This window comes from Epinephelus lanceolatus, chromosome 8 (assembly GCF_041903045.1).
Source record: "Epinephelus lanceolatus isolate andai-2023 chromosome 8, ASM4190304v1, whole genome shotgun sequence".
NCBI classification, from domain to species: domain Eukaryota; kingdom Metazoa; phylum Chordata; class Actinopteri; order Perciformes; family Serranidae; genus Epinephelus; species Epinephelus lanceolatus.
In genome coordinates, this window is record NC_135741.1 from 31,276,315 (window position 1) to 31,297,840 (window position 21,526).

Here is a 21,526-nt window from a genome sequence, read left to right on the forward strand (position 1 = left end):
TGAATGACAGGGAGGAAAGTCAGACTAATTCAATTTCACCAAGATTTGATTTTAAAATTGTCTTTATGAATGAAAATAAATATATACACTACTGTCAACATGTCAGTTTCACATCGCTGTTTCCATAGTTACATGCAATATATCAATTACTGACACACGAGCCAATAAACTGAAACAGCAGTTTACGTGTTTTGCTGTATATCTTCAGCCACTTACTCGTGATGTGTGGACAACTCATTTCTTGTCAGCCAGATTGGATGTATAAGCTAAATATTTACATAAAAATGATATGGAGATCACTGTTAGCACCTTCATGTCACAACGCAACCATGCTAAAATGATCCTGTGTCAGCTCCTCAGGTGAAGCCGTCGTATCAGGTGAAATGAGACTCTGTCAGTTAATATGGGGAGATGACATGTTGCAATATTTCACGAGCTACTGTCACTGCATCGCCATAGCAACATTACCTCCCATTTCAGAGGAAAGACATCTCACTGTACTATCTTGTCACCGGGTCTGTACCTCATAAAGGTACACCGTATCAATCATATCTACTGTTTTAAATAACAGCAGCTATTTTATGTTTTCTGGCAGATTCTGTGCAGATTTGACGTTGCTGGTAGCAAAAATATAGAGTGAAAACCTGGTTTACTCCTGATTATTTCAGTTCACAAAGAATGTCCGAAAAAGTTTTCTTCACAAATTCAAGGTAACACGCAATGAGTCAATGATATACAAAAGGTCATTTTGGGGGTAAGTATTCCTTTTAACTATCATTTCAACATGTTGGTGAGCTTGTTGGTCACACTTGTCATGGTTAACCATGGTAATAAAGTCTGTTCCAAACAGAGCTGTGACAGTGAGTTTCATGGCATGTTTAGATTTTCACACATTAAAATCAACAGCACAAACTGATCATTGGCTTCACACTTCATTATCTGGCCTGTCTTTCAAATAACCTTTCACAGCTTGCACATTTGCTGTCTTTGAACATAATTTACCTCTCACCAATATTTGTTGTTTGAATGTGAGCATTTTTAATAATCAAAACAGCAATTCAACTACAAATTTGACAATTTCTAAGCTCTTTCTCACACTCTTAATAGCGTTTGTTATAGTGTAAAATCATCTAATGTAACAATGACAATGCTGCTCCCACAAGGTGAATCATAAGAGCAAATAAACAGCCATTGTTAATGACAAATATGTCTCCATATATCCCACTTTATGGCACTGCAAAAAACTCTGAAGGCTTTAGCTGTACACATGCCGCCACTCGTCACTGCTCTCACCCCTCTAAAAAAAGTACACTGAACAAAAATATTAACGCAACACTTTTGTTTTTGCTACCATTTTTCATGAGCTGAACTCAAAGATCTAAAACATTTTCTATACACACAAAAGACCATTTCCCTCAAATGTTGTTCACAAATCTGTCTAAATCTGTGTTAGTGAGCACTTCTCCTTTGCCGAGATAATCCATCCCACCTCACAGGTGTGGCATATCAAGATGCTCATTAGACAGCATGATTATTGCACAGGTGTGCCTTAGGCTGGCCACAATAAAAGGCCACTCTGAAATGTTCAGTTTTATCACACAGCACAATGCCACAGATGTCGCAAGTTTTGAGGGAGTGTGCAATTGGCATGCTGACTGCAGGAATGTCCACTAGAGCTGTTGCCCGTGAACTGAATGTTCATTTCTTTACCATAAGCCGTCTCCAAAGGCGTTTCAGACAATTTGTCAGTACATCCAACCGGCCTCACAACTGCAGACCACGTGTAACCACACCAGCCCAGGACCTCCACATCCAGCATGTTCACCTCCAAGATCGTCTGAGACCAGCCACCCAGACAGCTGCTGCAACAATCGGTTTGCATAACCATCAGAAACCGTCTCAGGGAAGCTCATCTGCATGCTCGTCATCCTTATCGGGGTCTCAACCTGACTGCAGTTCATCATCATAACTGACTTGAGTGGGCAAATGCTCACATTCGATGGTGTCTGGCACGTTGGAGAGGTGTTCTCATCACGGATGAATCCCGGTTTTCACTGTTCAGGGCAGATGGCAGACAGCGTGTGTGGCGTCGTGTGGGTGAGCGGTTTGCTGATGTCAACGTTGTGGATCGAGTGGCCCATGGTAGCGGTGGGGTTACGGTATGGGCAGGCGTATGTTATGGACAACGAACACAGGTGCATTTTATTTATGGCATTGTGAATGCACAGAGATACCGTGACGAGATTCTGAGGCCCATTGTTGTGCCATTCATCCACGACCATCACCTCATGTTGCAGCATGATAATGCACGGCCCCATGTTGCAAGGATCTGTACACAATTCCTGGAAGCTGAAAACATCCCAGTTCTTACATGGCCAGCAAACTCACCGGACATGTCACCCATTGAGCATGTTTGGGATGCTCTGGATCGGCATATACGACAGCGTGTTACAGTTCCTGCCAATATCCAGCAACTTCACACAGCCATTGAAGAGGAGTGGACCAACATTCCACAGGCCACAATCAACAACCTGATCAACTCTAGGAGATGTGTTGCACTGCGTGAGGCAAATGGTGGTCACACCAGATACCCCCCCCCCCAATAAAGCAAAACTGCACATTTCAGAGTGGCCTTTTATTGTGGCCAGCCTAAGGCACACCTGTACAATATTCATGCTGTCTAATGAGCATCTTGATATGCCACACCTGTGAGGTGGGATGGATTATCTCGGCAAAGGAGAAGTGCTCACTAACACAGATTTAGACAGATTTGTGAACAATATTTCTGAGAAATGGTCTTTTGTGTATATAGAAAATGTTTTAGATCTTCGAGTTCAGCTCATGAAAAATTGGAGCAAATACAAGTGTTGCGTTTATATTTTTGTTCAGTGTATAAATATCTGACAAGGAAAGAAAAGGATAATTGAGTCCTGTGTTCTTCTTCTTACCTCATTAAAATGTGCGTCCTGAGTAGCGGTGAGTCCGAAGCCACTCTGTTGGGTCTCAAAGGTGAGGAGGCGGGACAGCAGTCGTTCGGCAATCTGCAAGTCATTGCCGTAGAGTCGGGCGGTTGCCTCGGTGACATCGCGGAGCTGGTGGGCAAGTTTCTTCTCCATGATGGTGTTCAGCTCTGTCTCATTACGCTCCAGAGAATCAAGCTAAACATACAGACACCGACAAAACATGAACAAGTTAATCTTTATCCTTTTTACACATATTTAAAGATAACTCTTGACAGATTTCACGAAGAAACAATGTATAGACTCAAACAAAATGAATCCCTCTAAATCATCCCTCCTGAGACACTACAAGTGTGCAGCGGCATATTCATCTGTAGAGACTCTGTCCTCTGCCTGTATTTCTAACTTTCTAATTTTGCTGAGTTCAGGAGGTTCCTGGGCAAAGGTTACGAAAGCTACAAAAATCACTTGCAAAATTGTTTACAAAGAGTAACTGACAATTCCTGCATAACATACCTTTAATAATAACTGGGATTTAACATGACAATATTCACATGTACAGCAACACTACAGCATGTCTACAAAGAGGTACGTCTAGTTAATTCAAAGTCACTTACACATATATAATATTTGCATTCATCTATTATATATGGAATCACGTCCTACCTAAACTTTAACAGGAGGACAACTGCAATTCTCCTGGGTCCACAACCTTGTCCACCTCTATTCCAGGTCAGATCTGACTTAAACTGTGCCCTCTTTATGTGAATTGATGCCACAAAACACAAATAAATCCCATTGTTTCAAAAAAGAAACATCTGACTCCTGTAATGTAAGTTTTCAATTTACAAGTTGAAAACCAACCAATCAACACATTTCCAAAACTGATTCAAGAGCTCAAACAAACTGAAACAATTTATTAGCAACAGGGAGTCTTGAGCGCTCTTTTCTAAATGATGAGTACATCTAAGATTTGGCCAGAATTCAGCACTTGTCAGTGTACAAGTTTATGGACACCATGAAGACACATGTTTAACATTATTAGTGGTATTACTGTACATACAGCAGCATTGAGCTCCACAAATGGCGGTGAGGTGCAGTTGTAAAGGTCTGGCTCCAGCCATCCTCTCTCTACATCACAGTGTCTGATGGCCGCACCTGCAAGGAGGAGACACAGGAAGTGTTTTCACAAAAACATGGCATAAATAAATTTAACTGAAGTTCAAAACTGACATGAGGTTGTATGTGAGTGTATCCCAGCAGTTACTGTAGACTTTTCAGTTGTCTGTCATTTTGATGGACAGGGTCGTAAAGATTTCCTTCATGATCTATTGTAACCTGTCATTTTACTTTTCATTTGTTTTAATAGCTTTTAATTTTCATTCATTCATTTTCATTTTTAAGTGATTAGTATACAAAGCAAGTTTGAGATTATGCATTTATAACAGCATGGAAAGAAAAGATGAATTGAGACACTGACTGTGAGGTCACTTTTCATGTCAACACCACACGGAGCAGTGAATGATTTCTTTCCCGCAGTGACAGCGGAGGCATTCTGCGATGGCATGTAGCGATACAGCCTACCAAAGCGATGGCTAAAGCCAGCAAGACAACAAGGTCATGCACGTGAGATCAATGACAAGATTAGACAACAGCTCATTTATATGCACACGCCACTAACTGGACATGAGTGTGAATCTCTTAAAGTTACAGTGGATCACCCAGCTCAGTGTTTTAATCAATTAAAATAACGGCCTTCAGATTTTTCTGACAATGACGGAAAAGATTTGGTTATCTTAACCTCTGTTAAAACCACATCTGTGTGTTTGACTGCACTCATGTTAGTGTGTACTGTATGAGTGTTTACCGACCGACAGAGCCTTTGGGGCAGGGCACTGCAGCAGGCAGGTTGAACTTGGTCCGAGGCCACCAGATCCCCTGAGTGATGGTCTTTGGACAACCATCATAAATGACTGCAGAGAGAAAAAACATCATTTAAAATCATCCTTATCAATCCGATGAACTTTTCAATTAAAAACACGACAAAAAGTCAGTAATGATGTGGAAATGTTTTTCATTTGACTCGTAGAGACGAAAATGAAAGATGAATGTGAGAGAATAAAACACCAGCACCAAATTAAAGGAAGTAATTACAAGAGGGACACTGGAGAGTGGCACGGAAGAGTAAAGAACAGATACATAGAATTAACTGGGAGATGTTAAATAGAGGATGAATTTAATCAACAGCTTCATTGTTATTTTAGGCTTGGACACAAGATTGACAAACATGACTGATTTTGATGATTTGATGATTCATGATTTTGAAAGAAAGAATAAAAGAAGAAACTGAAGTCCTATGATTACACATTGATTAAATATGGTGGAAGCTCAGTCATGCCTCATTATTCCTACTCATGTCTGTTTGTCTCCATGGATAATTTACTCGATCTGAATACCGGTTGTAAATCCATCTTGAAAATTATACATCCTCTTTATATAACACAAGACAAAGTTTCTGTACCACTTGCCAAGGGACAATTCTACCAAAGAAAAACAGAAAGTAACATTGTTTTGGCTGTTGTTAGAGAGCAACATTGACAAGCTTTAATATTAAATCCAGCTTTTCAAACTATTGTTCAAAAGTGGATAATTTTCTTTGGTTCTTTTTGTCAGTGAACCACAAAGGGGCTACAAGACGGAGAGACATTTCTAACCATCAAAACAGAGTAGTTGGTGAAAAAAGTAATTTCACAAATGTTCCTTTCTCCCAGTCAATAAAAAATATGTTTTGGCACGCAATCTTAGAACTTCCCACTGGGCAACTTACTGTTACAAGAACACATTTCTCAGTTTTTTTAAACTCCAATCTGCAGGGTTTCAGATGTGATGCTGTGCACATGCACACATGAATAAATAAATGATGAAGCACCCTGTTGGGCAAACCATTCTGAAACTCAAATATCTGAACCTAAGCATTCTCACCTTCACAGCCTGAATTTGTGACCTCAGCGAAGGGGCTGTCACATATGTTGCACTGGCGACCAATCACACCGGCCCTGCACTGGCACTGTCCTGTCTCTGGGTCACATGACCGCGAGAAGGAACCCACAGGGTAGCAGTCACATGGCAGGCAGGTGTCAGAGCTCCGCAGACGGTAGTGAAACTCCTGAATACACACACACACAAATGCGGGGTACGCACAATTAGGCGCACTGATCAAACTCAGAGTCAGAGGAATGTAAAATGTCACGGTGCCAAGAATAGTGTCAGCAATTACATTCGTGCAGGATTTATACAATGACACAAAAGGCGATACGGCTGTAACGAGACATGAATACAAGAGGAACAACTCATGCATGATGTGTAACTGAGTCAGAAATAAAGAAAAGCAGTTAATCATTTCGTCTGCTAATAATTCTTTGGAAAAAGAATGACGGTGCTCCTGTGGAAGATGATGGTACACCACTGTTCCGTTCTTTAAAGTTCCCCTTCATTCAAAAATATGTTTTGCTCACTGCAACTTGACTTGTATTTAACACATTCAGCTGCTGAAGGCGGAAAGTTTCTCTGTTTATCTTTAATCTTAATTCAAAGCGTGCACCCACAAGCATGATTTTGCGACATCACAGCTAGTTTGGAAGCCAATCACAGTCCAAGTCTCTACTTGCACAATGTAGTGTGACGTATATGTTCTACAAACTGCACGTCTGTTCACTTCCTGTCAGCTCTACAGTAGTCTCGCCACCAGACAATCAGAGATCTCCGCCTTCTGATAGTCTGGGGACACTCCTTTCTAAAGTGTGTTTAACACACAGGCGAAAACGGCCGGCAACAAAGCAACGCCTCTTGCATTTTTGAAAAGGACACGCCTTCTCGGAAATGTGCGCTCCCCCTTTTCTCGTCCGCAAGGAAACAAACACACAGAGAGCTTGAAAATGGATGCCGAGAGATTTAACTCCGTTTTATCAAACGTGTGCTCATCCGTGAAGAAAATATTTTTTCCAGCGGATGTCTTAGTTACAACACGATTGAGCTAACTGGAGTAGTTTCATGTCGTATCCGACAACGGGAGGCTTTTAACAGATGACGTCCTGATGTTAGCTTTGCTGCTGCTGTTAGCTGTCCCTGTCAGCTGCAGCCACTGATGCTTTCTAGACATCGTGATTTCCCAAAACTGAATAAATACCACACATAGCAACACAAAACTGCTTTGCTAGCTCAATCATGTTGTAACTAAGATATCCGCTGGAAAAGATTTTTTTCACGGACCGTTTAATGAGTTATTACCCATTACAGACATCGCTAACGGCTAACAGGGCTAACAGCTAACGGTTAGCCCAGCTAAACGTGCACACAGAAATAGTAATGTTTGTTCAATCATTGTGTTTATAGACTTTACAAACAAGCTCTGCTGGTTTTCTACTCAGAAGTATTTGTAAACAACAAGGCGATTTCCTCTAACGTTATAGTCCGGCTGGATGGATGAGTCATGACCTTGTAAAAGATTATGTCTGTTTCTTTTAGTTGGCGAGAATGTGTCGCCACAAACGCGACAAACATCCACTAACTTAGGCGGCGTTTTCTGCGACCGCGGCTGAGCCATTTTGTACCGCTACACGTGTTTCTAGTGGGACCATGTTTACAAGCACAAGAGTTCAGCGAGCCACCGAAGGACCGCCCTGCAGATTTACTATTGGTTCTGCAAAGTAGGGAGTTTTTTAAACTCTGAAATTGTATCCGCCCATCTAAACACAAAATCAGGGAGAAAGTCATCAGTCTTTAGTTAAGCAAAGCGTCTGAAGACTGACTTGTGAGTCTAGCTCTACAGTAACGTTACCCTTACCTCAAGCCTTAGTGAGATCAGTGCTTTTTCATCTGTAAGTGAGTTACTTTACGTTTCCTAGTTCTGCACATATTGTTAATAGTATTTACTGTATGTTTTGTACATATTGTTTTTGATCATTTTGACAATTACCTCAGTGTCTCTTAATCATGAGGTTTGATGAAGGAAATCATTATCAAGTTTATGAGTATTGTGGTCAGCTCCACAGAGCTCTACTGATCACTTTTGCCAGATGGTGTAGGTCAGTCTCTTTTAAGCACCAAGTGTAAAGAACAGAAATAGCGACCTAACACCACCTAAGCTCTAAAGTCAGGTGCCACAGTGAGTCACTAGCTAACGTCACTAACGGTTATCTGAGACACTGAGAACTGTGACACTGTGACAAGTGATGTAACTCCCTTAAGGATGAAAAAGGTTGGAGGTGAAGGTAACGTTATTGTAGAGCTAAAAGGAAGTAAGCACATGACATTTTTCAGTTATTTTTATTGTTAATAGTATTTACCACTTTGAAAATAGTGGTTTTGTGCTGTGGTCCTGATTTTCTGTACAATTGTGTTTGCTGCTATCTGATCCTTCTCTCCCTCTCCCTGCAGAGTGAGTGCCGAGGGGCGGGGCGATCTCCGGGAGCACTGAGCTCCCGGCACACCTGCAGCTCGTTCTGCCTAATTAGCCGGCTTCTTAAGCCACACTCTCTTTGTCTCCAGTGCTGGATTATTCTCTTTGCTCTAGTATTATGCTCGTGCTCTCAGTGATCTCCTGCCTCCCGCCACGTGTTTATGCTCCAGTGTTTGGTCTCCAGGTTTAGCGAGTTTTTGTGCCTCGTCACTCTTTTGTTGCATTTTTGTTCTTGCTCTTTTGCCCATGTTAATGGTGATTTTCAGTTTAGCCTATTCTGTTGTTACTTTTCCCTCAAAGAGTTTTGGTTGATACTTTGTTTGCTCGTATTTTTTCTGTGAACTGACTTTTTGTTGCTACTTTGTAAATAAACTGTTTTTTGAACGTAACTCTGCAACTGGGTCCTGGCTTCCTTGTCTGGCACGTAACAGTTTTGATCATTTTCACAATCACCTCAGTGTCTTAGATAACTGTTAGCATTGCTAGCTAGTCAGTGTAGCACCAATGTTAGCCTGATTTTCAGAGCTTATTAAACACTGGGTTGCTATGACTCTCTTTTACACTTTAACTTGACTGACGTACACCATCATGCGAAAGTAGAGCTGACCACCCACCTCATTAACTTGATTGTGGTGTTAGCTGACTGGCTAACCTCACTATTTAGAGACACTTAGGTGATTATCACAATGATCAAAACCACTATAAACAAGAACAAACAGTAAGTACTATTACAATATAGCAATATGTACAAAGCTAATTGTGAAAAGCCAAGTAACTTACTTAGGGATAAAAAAAAGCACATTGATTACCAAGGCTGGATGACAAGATAACGTAACATAGAGTTGACAAGAGGTAAACAGATGTGCAGGTTTTAAAACAGATACAGTACAGGCCAAAAGTTTGGACACACCTTCTCATTCAATGCGTTTTCTTTATTTTCATGACTATTTACATTGTAGATTCTCACTGAAGGCATCAAAACTATGAATGAACACATGTGGAGTTATGTACTTAACAAAAAAAGGTGAAATAACTGAAAACATGTTTTATATTCTAGTTTCTTCAAAATAGCCACCCTTTGCTCTGATTACTGCTTTGCACACTCTTGGCATTCTCTCGATGAGCTTCAAGAGGTAGTCACCTGAAATGGTTTCCACTTCACAGGTGTGCCTTATCAGGGTTAATTAGTGGAATTTCTTGCTTTATCAATGGGGTTGGGACCATCAGTTGTGTTGTGCAGAAGTCAGGTTAATACACAGCCGACAGCCCTATTGGACAACTGTTAAAATTCATATTATGGCAAGAACCAATCAGCTAACTAAAGAAAAACGAGTGGCCATCATTACTTTAAGAAATGAAGGTCAGTCAGTCCGGAAAATTGCAAAAACTTTAAATGTGTCCCCAAGTGGAGTCGCAAAAACCATCAAGCGCTACAACGAAACTGGCACACATGAGGACCGACCCAGGAAAGGAAGACCAAGAGTCACCTCTGCTTCTGAGGATAAGTTCATCCGAGTCACCAGCCTCAGAAATCGCAAGTTAACAGCAGCTCAGATCAGAGACCAGATGAATGCCACACAGAGTTCTAGCAGCAGACCCATCTCTAGAACAACTGTTAAGAGGAGACTGCGCGAATCAGGCCTTCATGGTCAAATAGCTGCTAGGAAACCACTGCTAAGGAGAGGCAACAAGCAGAAGAGATTTGTTTGGGCCAAGAAACACAAGGAATGGACATTAGACCAGTGGAAATCTGTGCTTTGGTCTGATGAGTCCAAATGTGAGATCTTTGGTTCCAACCGCCGTGTCTTTGTGAGACGCAGAAAAGGTGAACGGATGGATTCCACATGCCTGGTTCCCACTGTGAAGCATGGAGGAGGAGGTGTGATGGTGTGGGGGTGTTTTGCTGGTGACACTGTTGGGGATTTATTCAAAATTGAAGGCACACTGAACCAGCATGGCTACCACAGCATCCTGCAGCGACATGCCATCCCATCCGGTTTGCGTTTAGTTGGACGATCATTTATTTTTCAACAGGACAATGACCCCAAACACACCTCCAGGCTGTGTAAGGGCTATTTGACCAAGAAGGAGAGTGATGGAGTGCTGCGGCAGATGACCTGGCCTCCACAGTCACCGGACCTGAACCCAATCGAGATGGTTTGGGGTGAGCTGGACCGCAGAGTGAAGGCAAAGGGGCCAACAAGTGCTAAACACCTCTGGGAACTCCTTCAAGACTGTTGGAAAACCATTTCAGGTGACTACCTCTTGAAGCTCATGGAGAGAATGCCAAGAGTGTGCAAAGCAGTAATCAGAGCAAAGGGTGGCTATTTTGAAGAAACTAGAATATAAAACATGTTTTCAGTTATTTCACCTTTTTTTGTTAAGTACATAACTCCACATGTGTTCATTCATAGTTTTGATGCCTTCAGTGAGAATCTACAATGTAAATAGTCATGAAAATAAAGAAAACGCATTGAATGAGAAGGTGTGTCCAAACTTTTGGCCTGTACTGTATATGTCACACCACATTGCACAAGTACACACATTTTACAGAGGTGCGACGTGTAAACTTGAAACCTCCTGCACACATACACTGAGAATGATTGTTTTAGTGAAGTGGGAGGCATCTTGTGTTTAGCAGTTAAAATTTTGAAAAGAAAAATATTTACATATTCATTGATTCTTGGTTTTGTAAGGAGGGAAAAGGGCTCGATGTCATTTTAATAATTTAAATTCAACTAGTTAATTATTTTTTTCTTTTGGAAAAAACAAAAACAAATTGGGGGGCCAATTATTCTGAGTATTTTTATACGTCTTCAAACATGTCTGGAGGGGATTCTAAAGGAAAATTTGTAATTACCAAACACATTATCTCAAGCTGCAGCAGCTTTATGTTGCATTTTACAAGGTAAATTTCCAAAGTAATCTGCTGTTGCTTTATGGTCCAAAACATTAACAGTACACTTCTAGAGTCAAATCCCCTCAATGTGATGATCATCACTAACAACAACAACAGGGAAATTAAATTATAAAGTGTTGATCACTGCATCTTAAAAGTCATTTTTATTTTAAGATGAAGGGCATTAAAGAAATATTAAACTGAATGCTGATGGTGTACACTGTAATACAGAGTTGTGTGTCTCTGCTTTCACCTAAAAGGCTAAATGAAAACATTCTTTTATTGTGAGCATGAAAGCAGAAAACACTTTTACTTGAAGCTTAATTTTTCAGAAAATTCAGAAAAGGAGCCAAAGGTCGCAGGACAACATGTGGTTAAGTACTTTGTGCAAGGGCAATATCAGAGATTAAAGATTAGGGTCAAAAGATCAGATTAAGAAAGGGATAAAACAGGGTTAAACATGGTGGCGACACACAAGCATATCAATACACACTCACATGATCACACAAGACTGACATAGAAATATGTAGGGATGATCATCGTATTATGGTTGATGTGGTTATGTCTGGCTTAGTCTGTCAGCCAGCCATCAGAGGGTGAGATGATTACTGTGTGTCTGGGATAAACCAAAGCCAAAGTGAGCTACAGAGTTACACTACGAAAGTCCTTATAATCCCCTAACAGTAACAGTTTTCAATGTGCTGGTGTAAAAAAAACCTTACACCAGCAGGTCTGTAACCATTTAATGGAGTTTTGAACAGCTACTACTAATAATAATAATGATATCCTCATTTATATGGCACTTATCAAAACAAAGTGACAAAATGCTTCGCATAAAAACAAGTATAAAATACAGCAATATGAGACTTAAAGTCCTCAAAAAACAATATACAAATTAAACTAGTAAAACCCATAAAACAGAATAAAAACTAGAATAAAGTGAAATCAGGACAGGCAGTGCGATAAAAGTACTTTCTAAATAGATTTAAGAAAAAGCCACTGACTCTGCCTGCCTTATTTTCTTGGACAGAGTGTTACAGAGCCTTTGGGGCTCTTATCTCAAAAGCTCTGTCCCCCTTATTCTACAGCTGAGAGTGTGGAATAGATAGAAGGCCCCCTCCCATGATCTCAAGTGATTTGGTTCTTTTGTGGATAAAAGATCTGAGATACAGATGGGTGACAAATTAAAGAGAGAGGATAGAGAAATATAACAGTATACTGCATGGTAAAATTAAGCAATTAAGTCATAACATCCAATCATGTTCTCTGGACATGTATAAAAATGCATGTACAAATAGATAGTGTTCTCCACCACCATTATCAAAACACCAAATGTGGAGATATCTCATGGAAGACTGGTGTTTATTCCACCAGTAGAGTTCCAGAGACTGGTAGAATCACTGCCAAGTCACACTGAAGCTGTTCTGGCAGCAAGTAGTATCACCTCCCTAAGACACTTTTTGTTGGGTTTCCTTTACCTGTCCGTATATTATGGATTCAGACCATTTAGTGGCTTTCAAGTAGTTAAAAGAAACTGGAAATCCATTCTAAAACGTACTGGAAGCCAGTGTAAAGAGGCGAAAACTGGGGTGATGTAATCAAAACTGTGTACACTGGTGGCAGCTGAGTCCTGTACTGTCTGTAGCCTGTCTACAGTTCGTCTATTTAGGCATGTAAAAAGGCTGTTTCTGTAATCAAGTTGTGATGAGATGAAAGCACGTTAAGTAGTTTCTGTATCTTTAAAACTTAAAAACTGTCTGAATTCTGGTGATGCTGACTAGTTGACAAAAACAAGTAAATACTATTAACTACAAAAAGTATAAACTCTGCATACGATGCTGCATCTACAGCTGAAGAAGTAAAAGCATGTACTACATTATAATTTCTAATAACAGATATTCTTTCTTAAATGCCTAAATGTTGCAGTGTGTGTGTGTCTGTGTGTGTGTGTGTGTGTGTGTGTGTATGGGTGTGTGTGTGTGTGTGTGTGTGTGTGCCCGCCTGTGTATATTTCCTGGTTACCTTGCAGTGACAGTATCCACTGGTCTTGTTGCAGTCCGGGTCGAAGCCTTTATTGGTGTCACAGTGACACGGTCCACAAGTCGGAGATCCCCACCAACCCCTGGGACACTGGTGATCAATCCTACACACAGAAACACACACACACACACACACACACACACACACACACACACACATAAACAAACAGTTAGACACGAGTGGGCAGAGTAAGTATAGGAAAGGAAAGTACCAGCATGTCAGAAACTTTATTTGCTCTTCAAAGGAACCATCTTCCCTCTGACTTCTAACTAATGACAAACTAACTAGTTGAAACAGAGATGAAAGCGAGACACAGCTAGTGAGAGAAGGAGAGAGAGAGGAGGCAAAGAGAGGGATCAAACAGAGACAATATTGATAGAGAAAGGTGCAGGGAGAAACTGGAGAGAAAGGGAGTGAGGAAGTTTGAGAGGAAAGACATGAGTTAAAATAACATGCACTTCAACAAAAACTTCAGCATATGCTGAGTCATAGATGGAAACCATTATTATACAAAATATGTTGAATGACATTTAAGCAAAACACCTTTAGCTATTCATTTTAAAAGCAGCGTTTTCTAAAACGGCTGAACTTCAAACACACCTCAGACTTTTATCACTGGTTTATCACACGTCACTTGGCTCTTTCGTTCTCTTTGCTCACATCTCATTTAATGTGCTCTCCTTCTGTTCTCACTAGCGTCTAACGGATCACTGAGGAGACAAACGCTTTTCACAGTCAATGCAGGTTCTCGTATGCGTGCCTTTATTGCTCCTTACGGGGAGTTTAGAAGAGGTAATTCAGATATCAGAGATCCAAATAGAATATTAGGACTGAGTCTGTTTCTCCAGAGATTTTTGTTGCATCTCCATACAGAACCTCTCTTCCAAATAAAGCGTCTCTCCCTGCTGTACATATTTGGCTGCTTAAAGGGCTCAAACAGCAACACTATCACATCCAGAGAGCCAAAATCTTTGTCTAATTATATCTGGGTAAGGAGGAGCATAGGAACAGAGGCTGGGTCTAAACAGGAAGCTGCTCTGGAAGTTGCTCTGTCTTTCCTAAATTAGAAATGAGTTCTGTCAGTCAATTAGCTTCAAGACTAACATGATGGTTCTCATTTCACTCATGTTTGAGATGCTAGTCACCTGAGCGTGGGCTGCAGCTAATGATTACTTTTTATTGTTAAATATGTTTTTTGATTATTTTGGTTAATCATTAAGTTTATAAAGTGTCAAAAGAAAAATAACCAGAATACAAACTGATGTCTTTTTTAAAAAATGTAAGCTTTAAAGTTTCTGAGAACAATAATTTCAAGCGTTAAAGATTTCTCTATTTACAACTTCAGTCCTCCTCCATATCCGCCCAAGTCAGGTTACCTTGTGACGCAGCTAGATTCCAGAGATCAGGCGAGAATCATGAGAACACGTGACAGTCAAGCCCTGATTTGCTACATTGCCAGTGTTTTACTGAAGAGCACCTAAACCAAGACCATGACCAAGACCATGACCAGACCAGTGCAAGTCCTACACTGCATGACGATCTTACGATAAAGTGTGGAACATGCACACCATAGGCACTTCTCACATTGACTTGAAAGATCCACATTTCTTTTTAGAAGTGTACAATGAAAAATGTCTTGATAAAATTATCAAAAGGCATTGCAGAAGTGAATTTGATGTGTGGAAATTTTCTATAGGCAAACAAATACAGTAGCAACACAAGGGAGCCGAAATCAACTCAACCATCACACTTTAACACTCCTCTTTTGCGCAGCCAGTTTCCTAATATCCTGAGTCCTCTGTGAAAAAATGCGGTCAAGACCGAGACCTTCGAAAAGTGACTGATCGTGAGAACTACAACCATGCCTGACCTGAATAGCTCCTGCTGCAGAAATGGTACTGCCTAATCTCTACTGGTGGATACATTTCTAGTTGCATGGGATGTACCGCCATATCACCCAACCCCAATCAAGACTATCATCTTTCTGTTGAATCATGTGACTTAGTAAGATTTAGAAAGTGAGTTGGTAGTTGGTTAATGAATCTTACATTTCATTTAACAAAGGGCAAATTACAGCAGTGGGGAGAAAAAGAGGGAGTGATGGAGCCACATCAGAGGAACGTAAGAGAGATTGGAGACATTCATTTCATCAGCAGCCGACAATGTGTGTCTTTGTAAAAAGCACACACCAACGACATCAAAGATGAGGCACACACAGAACAGATCATGAGATAAAGTTAAAGCTGTGTGGATTTTACAGGCAGGAAGAAAGGGATCATGGGGTGAGGTCAGGGTCACGTTTGGTTCACACAGTGTAACACACACACAGATAACCTTAGTGTGTGTGTGTGTGTGTGTGTGTGTGTTATTACGTTGAGTCTACACTCATTCCACAGTGGATTACATGCAACGCTGGAGATGTGGGACAACAAGGCAGAACTAAAGCTACCATGATACACACACACACACACACACACACACACACACACACACACTGGAGCAGAGCTTAACTGGGCTGTAGGCAGAACTTTAGACTGTGCTGGCATCTCACAGGTAAACTGGAGGCCAAGTGATGAGTCAGTTGTGTGTGTGTACCTGTGTTGGCAGTACTGCCCGTAGTGGTTGTCTCCACAGTCACAGATGTATCCATGGGAAGAGCTTGGCTTTCTGTGGCACTGAGCCTCGTTTTCACATGGATTCAGATGGCAAGCGTCAGTGCAGCCTCTCCCGTAGTAACCTGGGGAGAGAAAGAGAGAAGGAGGATTAATTTCACAACCACTGCCACCCTACAAGTCAAACACAAACACCACCTATGAAACTACCCTGCAAAATATGTTTATATAGAACATGTTTGCTTTACCAGTCAGGGAGGATGGTTGGACAAATTTCAGGACACCAGAGAGCGGAGTTCTGGTCCTGTTGTTGGGTTTAAAACACACCAAGCGGTGCCAAAGTGCGACTCACTGCAATTGTCACCCTTTTCTGTGGCTGGGAGGCAGGTTTATGAGTTTCAGGTGCGAATAAATTCTTTGTAACATAGGATAACATGTCACAGGAATCACAGGACTCTGTAAACTGATTGGCTGTGGGTATGCTCTTTGTCGCAGAACTCAACAGCCGCAGCTCAGAGCGGCCACTGCAGCTTTCCATAGCCATTGCATGATTTAAATTTACCTCTGCTTGACCAGAGAAGTGCATCTGTTTGATATTCTAGTATTTTACCACTGAAAATAATGTATTTGATTTATTTTGAATATCCAAATATTCACAAAAAACTATCACAAAGGCAGGCACAGGCAGAACTTCTCTTACATGTAAAATCATGAAATGAGAGCACAACACAACAACCACTGAAATCTAAATATGCAGAAGGCGGCTCTATTTCCCATTCACGTACCAGAAATAATAACCTGTCAGTTCACAAGTACACATCTCAGACATCAAACAGCGATTATCGAAAACGTCACTCTCCCGACTTATTCCAGCTGGGCTAACCACTGGAAAACAAGCCACAACTGTGCGTTACAATACTGTCATTCACTGAAACACAAAGCAACGCTGCCTCCAAAAGAAAATTACAACCATTGCTCAGGAAAAGGAATTCAAAAAGAAAAAAAAGAAAGATATTTAAATTCAGCCACAAATAACACAAACAAGTACAATCTGAGCATGAAGGAAACATTACAGTACACCATAAAAGACCTTTACGGCTGCAATTTATACAAAATCAGGGTTTCAGCTCAAGGATTCACCTGAGTTCAAGAAGGGGAAAAAATGGTCTTAATGTCTGTAAAGAAAAAAGAAAAAAAAAAAGAGAAAGCTCTAGTCTGACAAAACATACCAAGCCCTATTTATGAAATGGTCACACGGATTTTGGAAGCACAGAGAATGGCTTTAGTGGGATTTCGTCAAATTTTTTTATATCTAAAATGTAGGCAGCACATTTATCTTTTAAAGAATATCATGAATTATTACTTTTCCTAATAATATCAATCAGTTGTTTAAGTCATTCATCAAGTGTCACAGGCTGTCATATGTTATTTTAGATTGGTTGTCAATCTTACGAGGATAGGTCTTACCTAATATGAGCCTGTTAGAGGACACACGCTGGAGGTGACAGTAGAGATATAGATGCACAGTACTAGTGTGCTGCAGAGCTGATGCATAAAGCAATTTTGTGTTGAAACCATGGTGGAAAATGTATTATACCTGAAGGATTTTGGTTTAGTGTCTGTCTGTGTCTATTTGTTAACCTGACTGAATTGAAACCAACAGAGCTCAGGGAAAATGAGAGCAAACCACAGTGGTGCCACGCAGTCAAATGGATGCTGCGAGGAATGAGTGACGCCACACTGGAGACTCAACTGAGCTCGCCTGCAACCTTTTCTTGAGTGACAACCAAGACATTCATGTTCTGGCCTGTTAGTAGCTGGTACAGCCATAAGGCTCAGTGGTAATTGAATCGCCTAAACCTTAAACAAATCATTTTACTAGCACTACCTGTGCTGTCATACAAGCAAAAACATTCAGTTCCTCAAATGCTTTATATCATTGTTACATGAATACATTTGGAGGTTGGACTGCTGTTTGGACAAGAAAAACTCATTTGAACATGTCACCTTGGGCTGGGAAATTACAAAATGGATTTCTCACTGTTTTCAAACATTTTACAAACTAAATAAATTAAGCAATCACAGAAAAATATGGACACCTTAATTGATTGAGAAAAAAATCTTCAGCTGTAGTGTTAGTTTATTTTAGATAATTCCTCTCCATAATAGCCCATGCATTTCAGGTATAAATAATACTTTGAGTGTGACGCATGACGCATGTTGCTGCAGCAAAAGAAAAACTAATTTGAAAAATGTGAAGTCATTGGAGAAAAAGTTTAGACACCTCTCAACCATAATAGCACAGAAATGCACCTCAGTAAAAGCAAAGACAGCACACTTCAACGAGCCACTTCAACACAACAACGTACAACACATAAATTCCCACAGTACACTTCAGCGTGCGCTGGTGCAGCACGGTGAGCGCAGCCGTCATACACTTCAATGCAATCCCCAGACACTCCACACAAACACACCAGCCTCTTATATGGTAATGCAGGCCAGCACATAAAACCCCTCTTTAATCTAATGACTAAAGCAGAGTGCTTCACACACACTTTGGGGTGTATTTAGCACAAATAAAGAAGGCCTCTCACCCAGACCGGCTTTTAATTTAAAAAGAGCATAACTGCTGTGTTTAGTCTTTAATGTACCTGTGTTATTAGTTGGATTAAAATATTATGTGACTCTGCCGCACCACAAGACTCCACTTTCATGTTGGGATGAAAATAAAAGCAATACTGTAAATCCAATAAAATCATATTTACAATGGCGCTGGAGGTATGAGTATTATATAAATGATTTAGTAACACTGAATCCTAATGATACAGCTGATCTCGGATTGAAGGTATTTATTGCATCAAATGTGTTAAACATGCCAGAAAATGCAAAAACATGTTTTACAGTATACTTACAGAACTGATTTTGACCACACTACAGAATATAAGACCTCACTACTGATACATAACAATATTTAAAAGTCAGATTACTCCAAAAACGGACAGAGGCATAGGCTCATGATTCTTTTTTTTTTGTTGAGAGTTTGGTGTCAGTAACAACTAAAAAACGTACATTTTAAAGTAAAACCAAAACCTTGAGACTTCTTTCTTCTTTTTTTTGAGTAACGACACTTAAATACACTAAACTGCTGCTCGGGTCCTGACCAGAACCAGGAAGTACGAGCACATTAGTCCTGTGCTCAGGTCTCTACACTGGCTTCCTGTGGCTCAGAGAATAGACTTGAAAGCAGCTCTGCTTGTGTACAAGTCTCTCCACGGCCTAGCACCAAAGTACATCTCTGACATGTTAGTGCCATATGAACCATCTCGGACTCTGAGGACCTCTGGGACCGGCCTCCTGCTGGTGCCCAGAGTCAGGACTAAACATGGGGAATCAGGATTCCAGTTTTATGCAGCTAAAATCTGGAAGAGTCTTTCTGAAGATGTGAGACAGGCCTCTACTCTGACAATGTTCAAATCTAGGCTCAAAACAGCTCTATTTCACTGTGCATATGACTGAAAGGATCTTATCTGCACTCTTCTCTTTTAAAGTTCATTTTATAATGATTATTTATGTTTTTATTTTGTATTGTGATTTTAATGCATTTTCTTGCTCTGTAAAGCACTTTGAATTACTTTGTGTACGAATTGTGCTCTACAAATAAACTTGCCTTGCCTTGCCTTGCCTTGCCTAAACACTAAAATATCAGGAGAAAAATATCTATATCACATTTACCACCTCAGAGAAAACAAAAGAAACAAAAAATGTCTCGAGAATCTTCTCTCCAATATACTGTAGACCTCATCATCCTGATGTCTGTCTTATCGCAACGTTCACTTCAACGTAGACAACTAGCAATTGATTTGAATTGTGATGATATATGAAATTGGCAAACTAACTTATTTCTGCTGTCGTTTTCAGCCATAACTGTACCGTTTAAAGATATATAGTTAAACACAGTGGTCCGACCTATCTGATGTTTCTGCTGAGCTTTTTGTATGCACTGTGTTGCCTAGCTAGCATCTTGGATAAACCAAATCGACTGGCATGTAAGCTAAGCAATGTACTGCTGTGGACAGGGGCCATAGAAATATGTATTTTATCCACCTAAAAAGTCAGTATCAGTTTAACTGTTGACTATATTTGGAGTACACACTACCTAACAGAGGCCGTGATAGACCAGATACTTCCATGTCTGTTGGCTCTGAGACAACGGTTTAAGTCCTCAGTTGGAAAGGGCTGTCTGACAGCGAGGTAGAGGATTGAAAATACTCTAAATACAGCATTCACTTAAACTGTTAATGCTTTTTTAGGTGGCTGAAAATTGACAAATTGAGGCAATGTTTGATCAGAGCCATTTCATTTTATATATGTGACACCAAAATGTGTGGAAAAATCTCAGCACACCCAAAAACAGCAGGTGCGTAGGAGAGAGGCTGCAACCCCAAAATATATAAAAATCTAAAAAGGCTACCGCACACTGTCTCACTGTCTTATTTTCATTTTATTTAAGCAACGTTTCGGTCGGTGTGACCTTCATCAGGCATCTGTCATATATGTGACACAGAATTCCTACCCAATAGATATTGGAAACAAACAGTGAGTCCGTCTATACAATATAAACTTGTTCTTAAGTACACTTGAATTAACAATATAATCTAAAAAGGAAAAACTCCATTATAGGATATATACTACATATGGCTATCCATTATCTAACCTGCTTCCCAACAATACAATGGTTTTGTTTGTAAAGGTTCATAGTATGTACATGCAATCAAAATAAGTTAGCTTTTACTTACTTGTACTTGTACTTGAATTTATCACATGGTGATTAATGACTCTTGAAATCCATTTGGGAATCTCAGCATAAATGCATATATACATGCATGGACAGTTTAATTTAAAGATACTCGAAGATTTGGAAATGTATTTTAATCTGATCATGAGCGTCTATATCAGAAATGATGAGATATCAATAATCCTATTAAGAATTTTGATTGTTCAGATTACTCTCTTTAAAAAAAAAAAGGTCACGTAAAAATGTGCAATCAAAGCCCATGTGTTTTTAATACAGATTTTGATTTTCACATTATGTCTTTTTGAGAATATCTGTAATACAATCAACCTTCTTAGTTCTGAAAAGCCTCTCAACTGCTCCAAGAGAAAATACAGTAATATTCTTATCAATACTAACCATCAAGTGAAAAATAGAAAACAGTGTAAGCTTTACAACAAGATATTACATTTTGCCCGGAGCGTCACACTGATCACCACCCAAAAAAATCTCCGCCTCACATACAATCACCTCTCCCCCTCCAGCAAGCGAGTTCTGCTTTCAGGTCGCCTTTTTAATTTATCAGCACTGAATAGGAGGACGTCTCTATAGATTGAAGTGTGACTGAAGTGTGTGTGCAGCTTGTTGGGGTCTGCATTCCTCCCTCTGGAGCTGATAAACATGTGCGAGGTCCGCTTTCACATGCTCGTCTATAGAAATCTCGCTGCTTTTCAAGCCTGTGGCCTTGGCTGCAGCTTTAGACGCACACAAGGTTTCCAGTGACTC

The 21,526-nt window shown here is 40.2% G+C and overlaps 1 protein-coding gene across 3 annotated transcripts in view; it reads right to left on the minus strand.

Annotated features, from left to right (window-relative positions):
• The window catches only part of celsr3 (cadherin, EGF LAG seven-pass G-type receptor 3), a 144,470-nt gene that overhangs the window by 37,268 nt on the left and 85,676 nt on the right, over window positions 1-21,526 (minus strand). For all 3 annotated transcript variants that reach the window (XM_033628742.2, XM_078170193.1, XM_078170192.1), the window contains 6 exons: window positions 15,953-16,094; window positions 13,340-13,460; window positions 5,943-6,126; window positions 4,832-4,933; window positions 4,024-4,118; window positions 2,949-3,158 (listed from right to left, as the gene is read on the minus strand). In XM_033628742.2, the coding sequence (XP_033484633.2) occupies window positions 2,949-3,158; window positions 4,024-4,118; window positions 4,832-4,933; window positions 5,943-6,126; window positions 13,340-13,460; window positions 15,953-16,094 (854 nt within the window). The remainder of the gene's footprint in view (window positions 1-2,948; window positions 3,159-4,023; window positions 4,119-4,831; window positions 4,934-5,942; window positions 6,127-13,339; window positions 13,461-15,952; window positions 16,095-21,526) is intronic.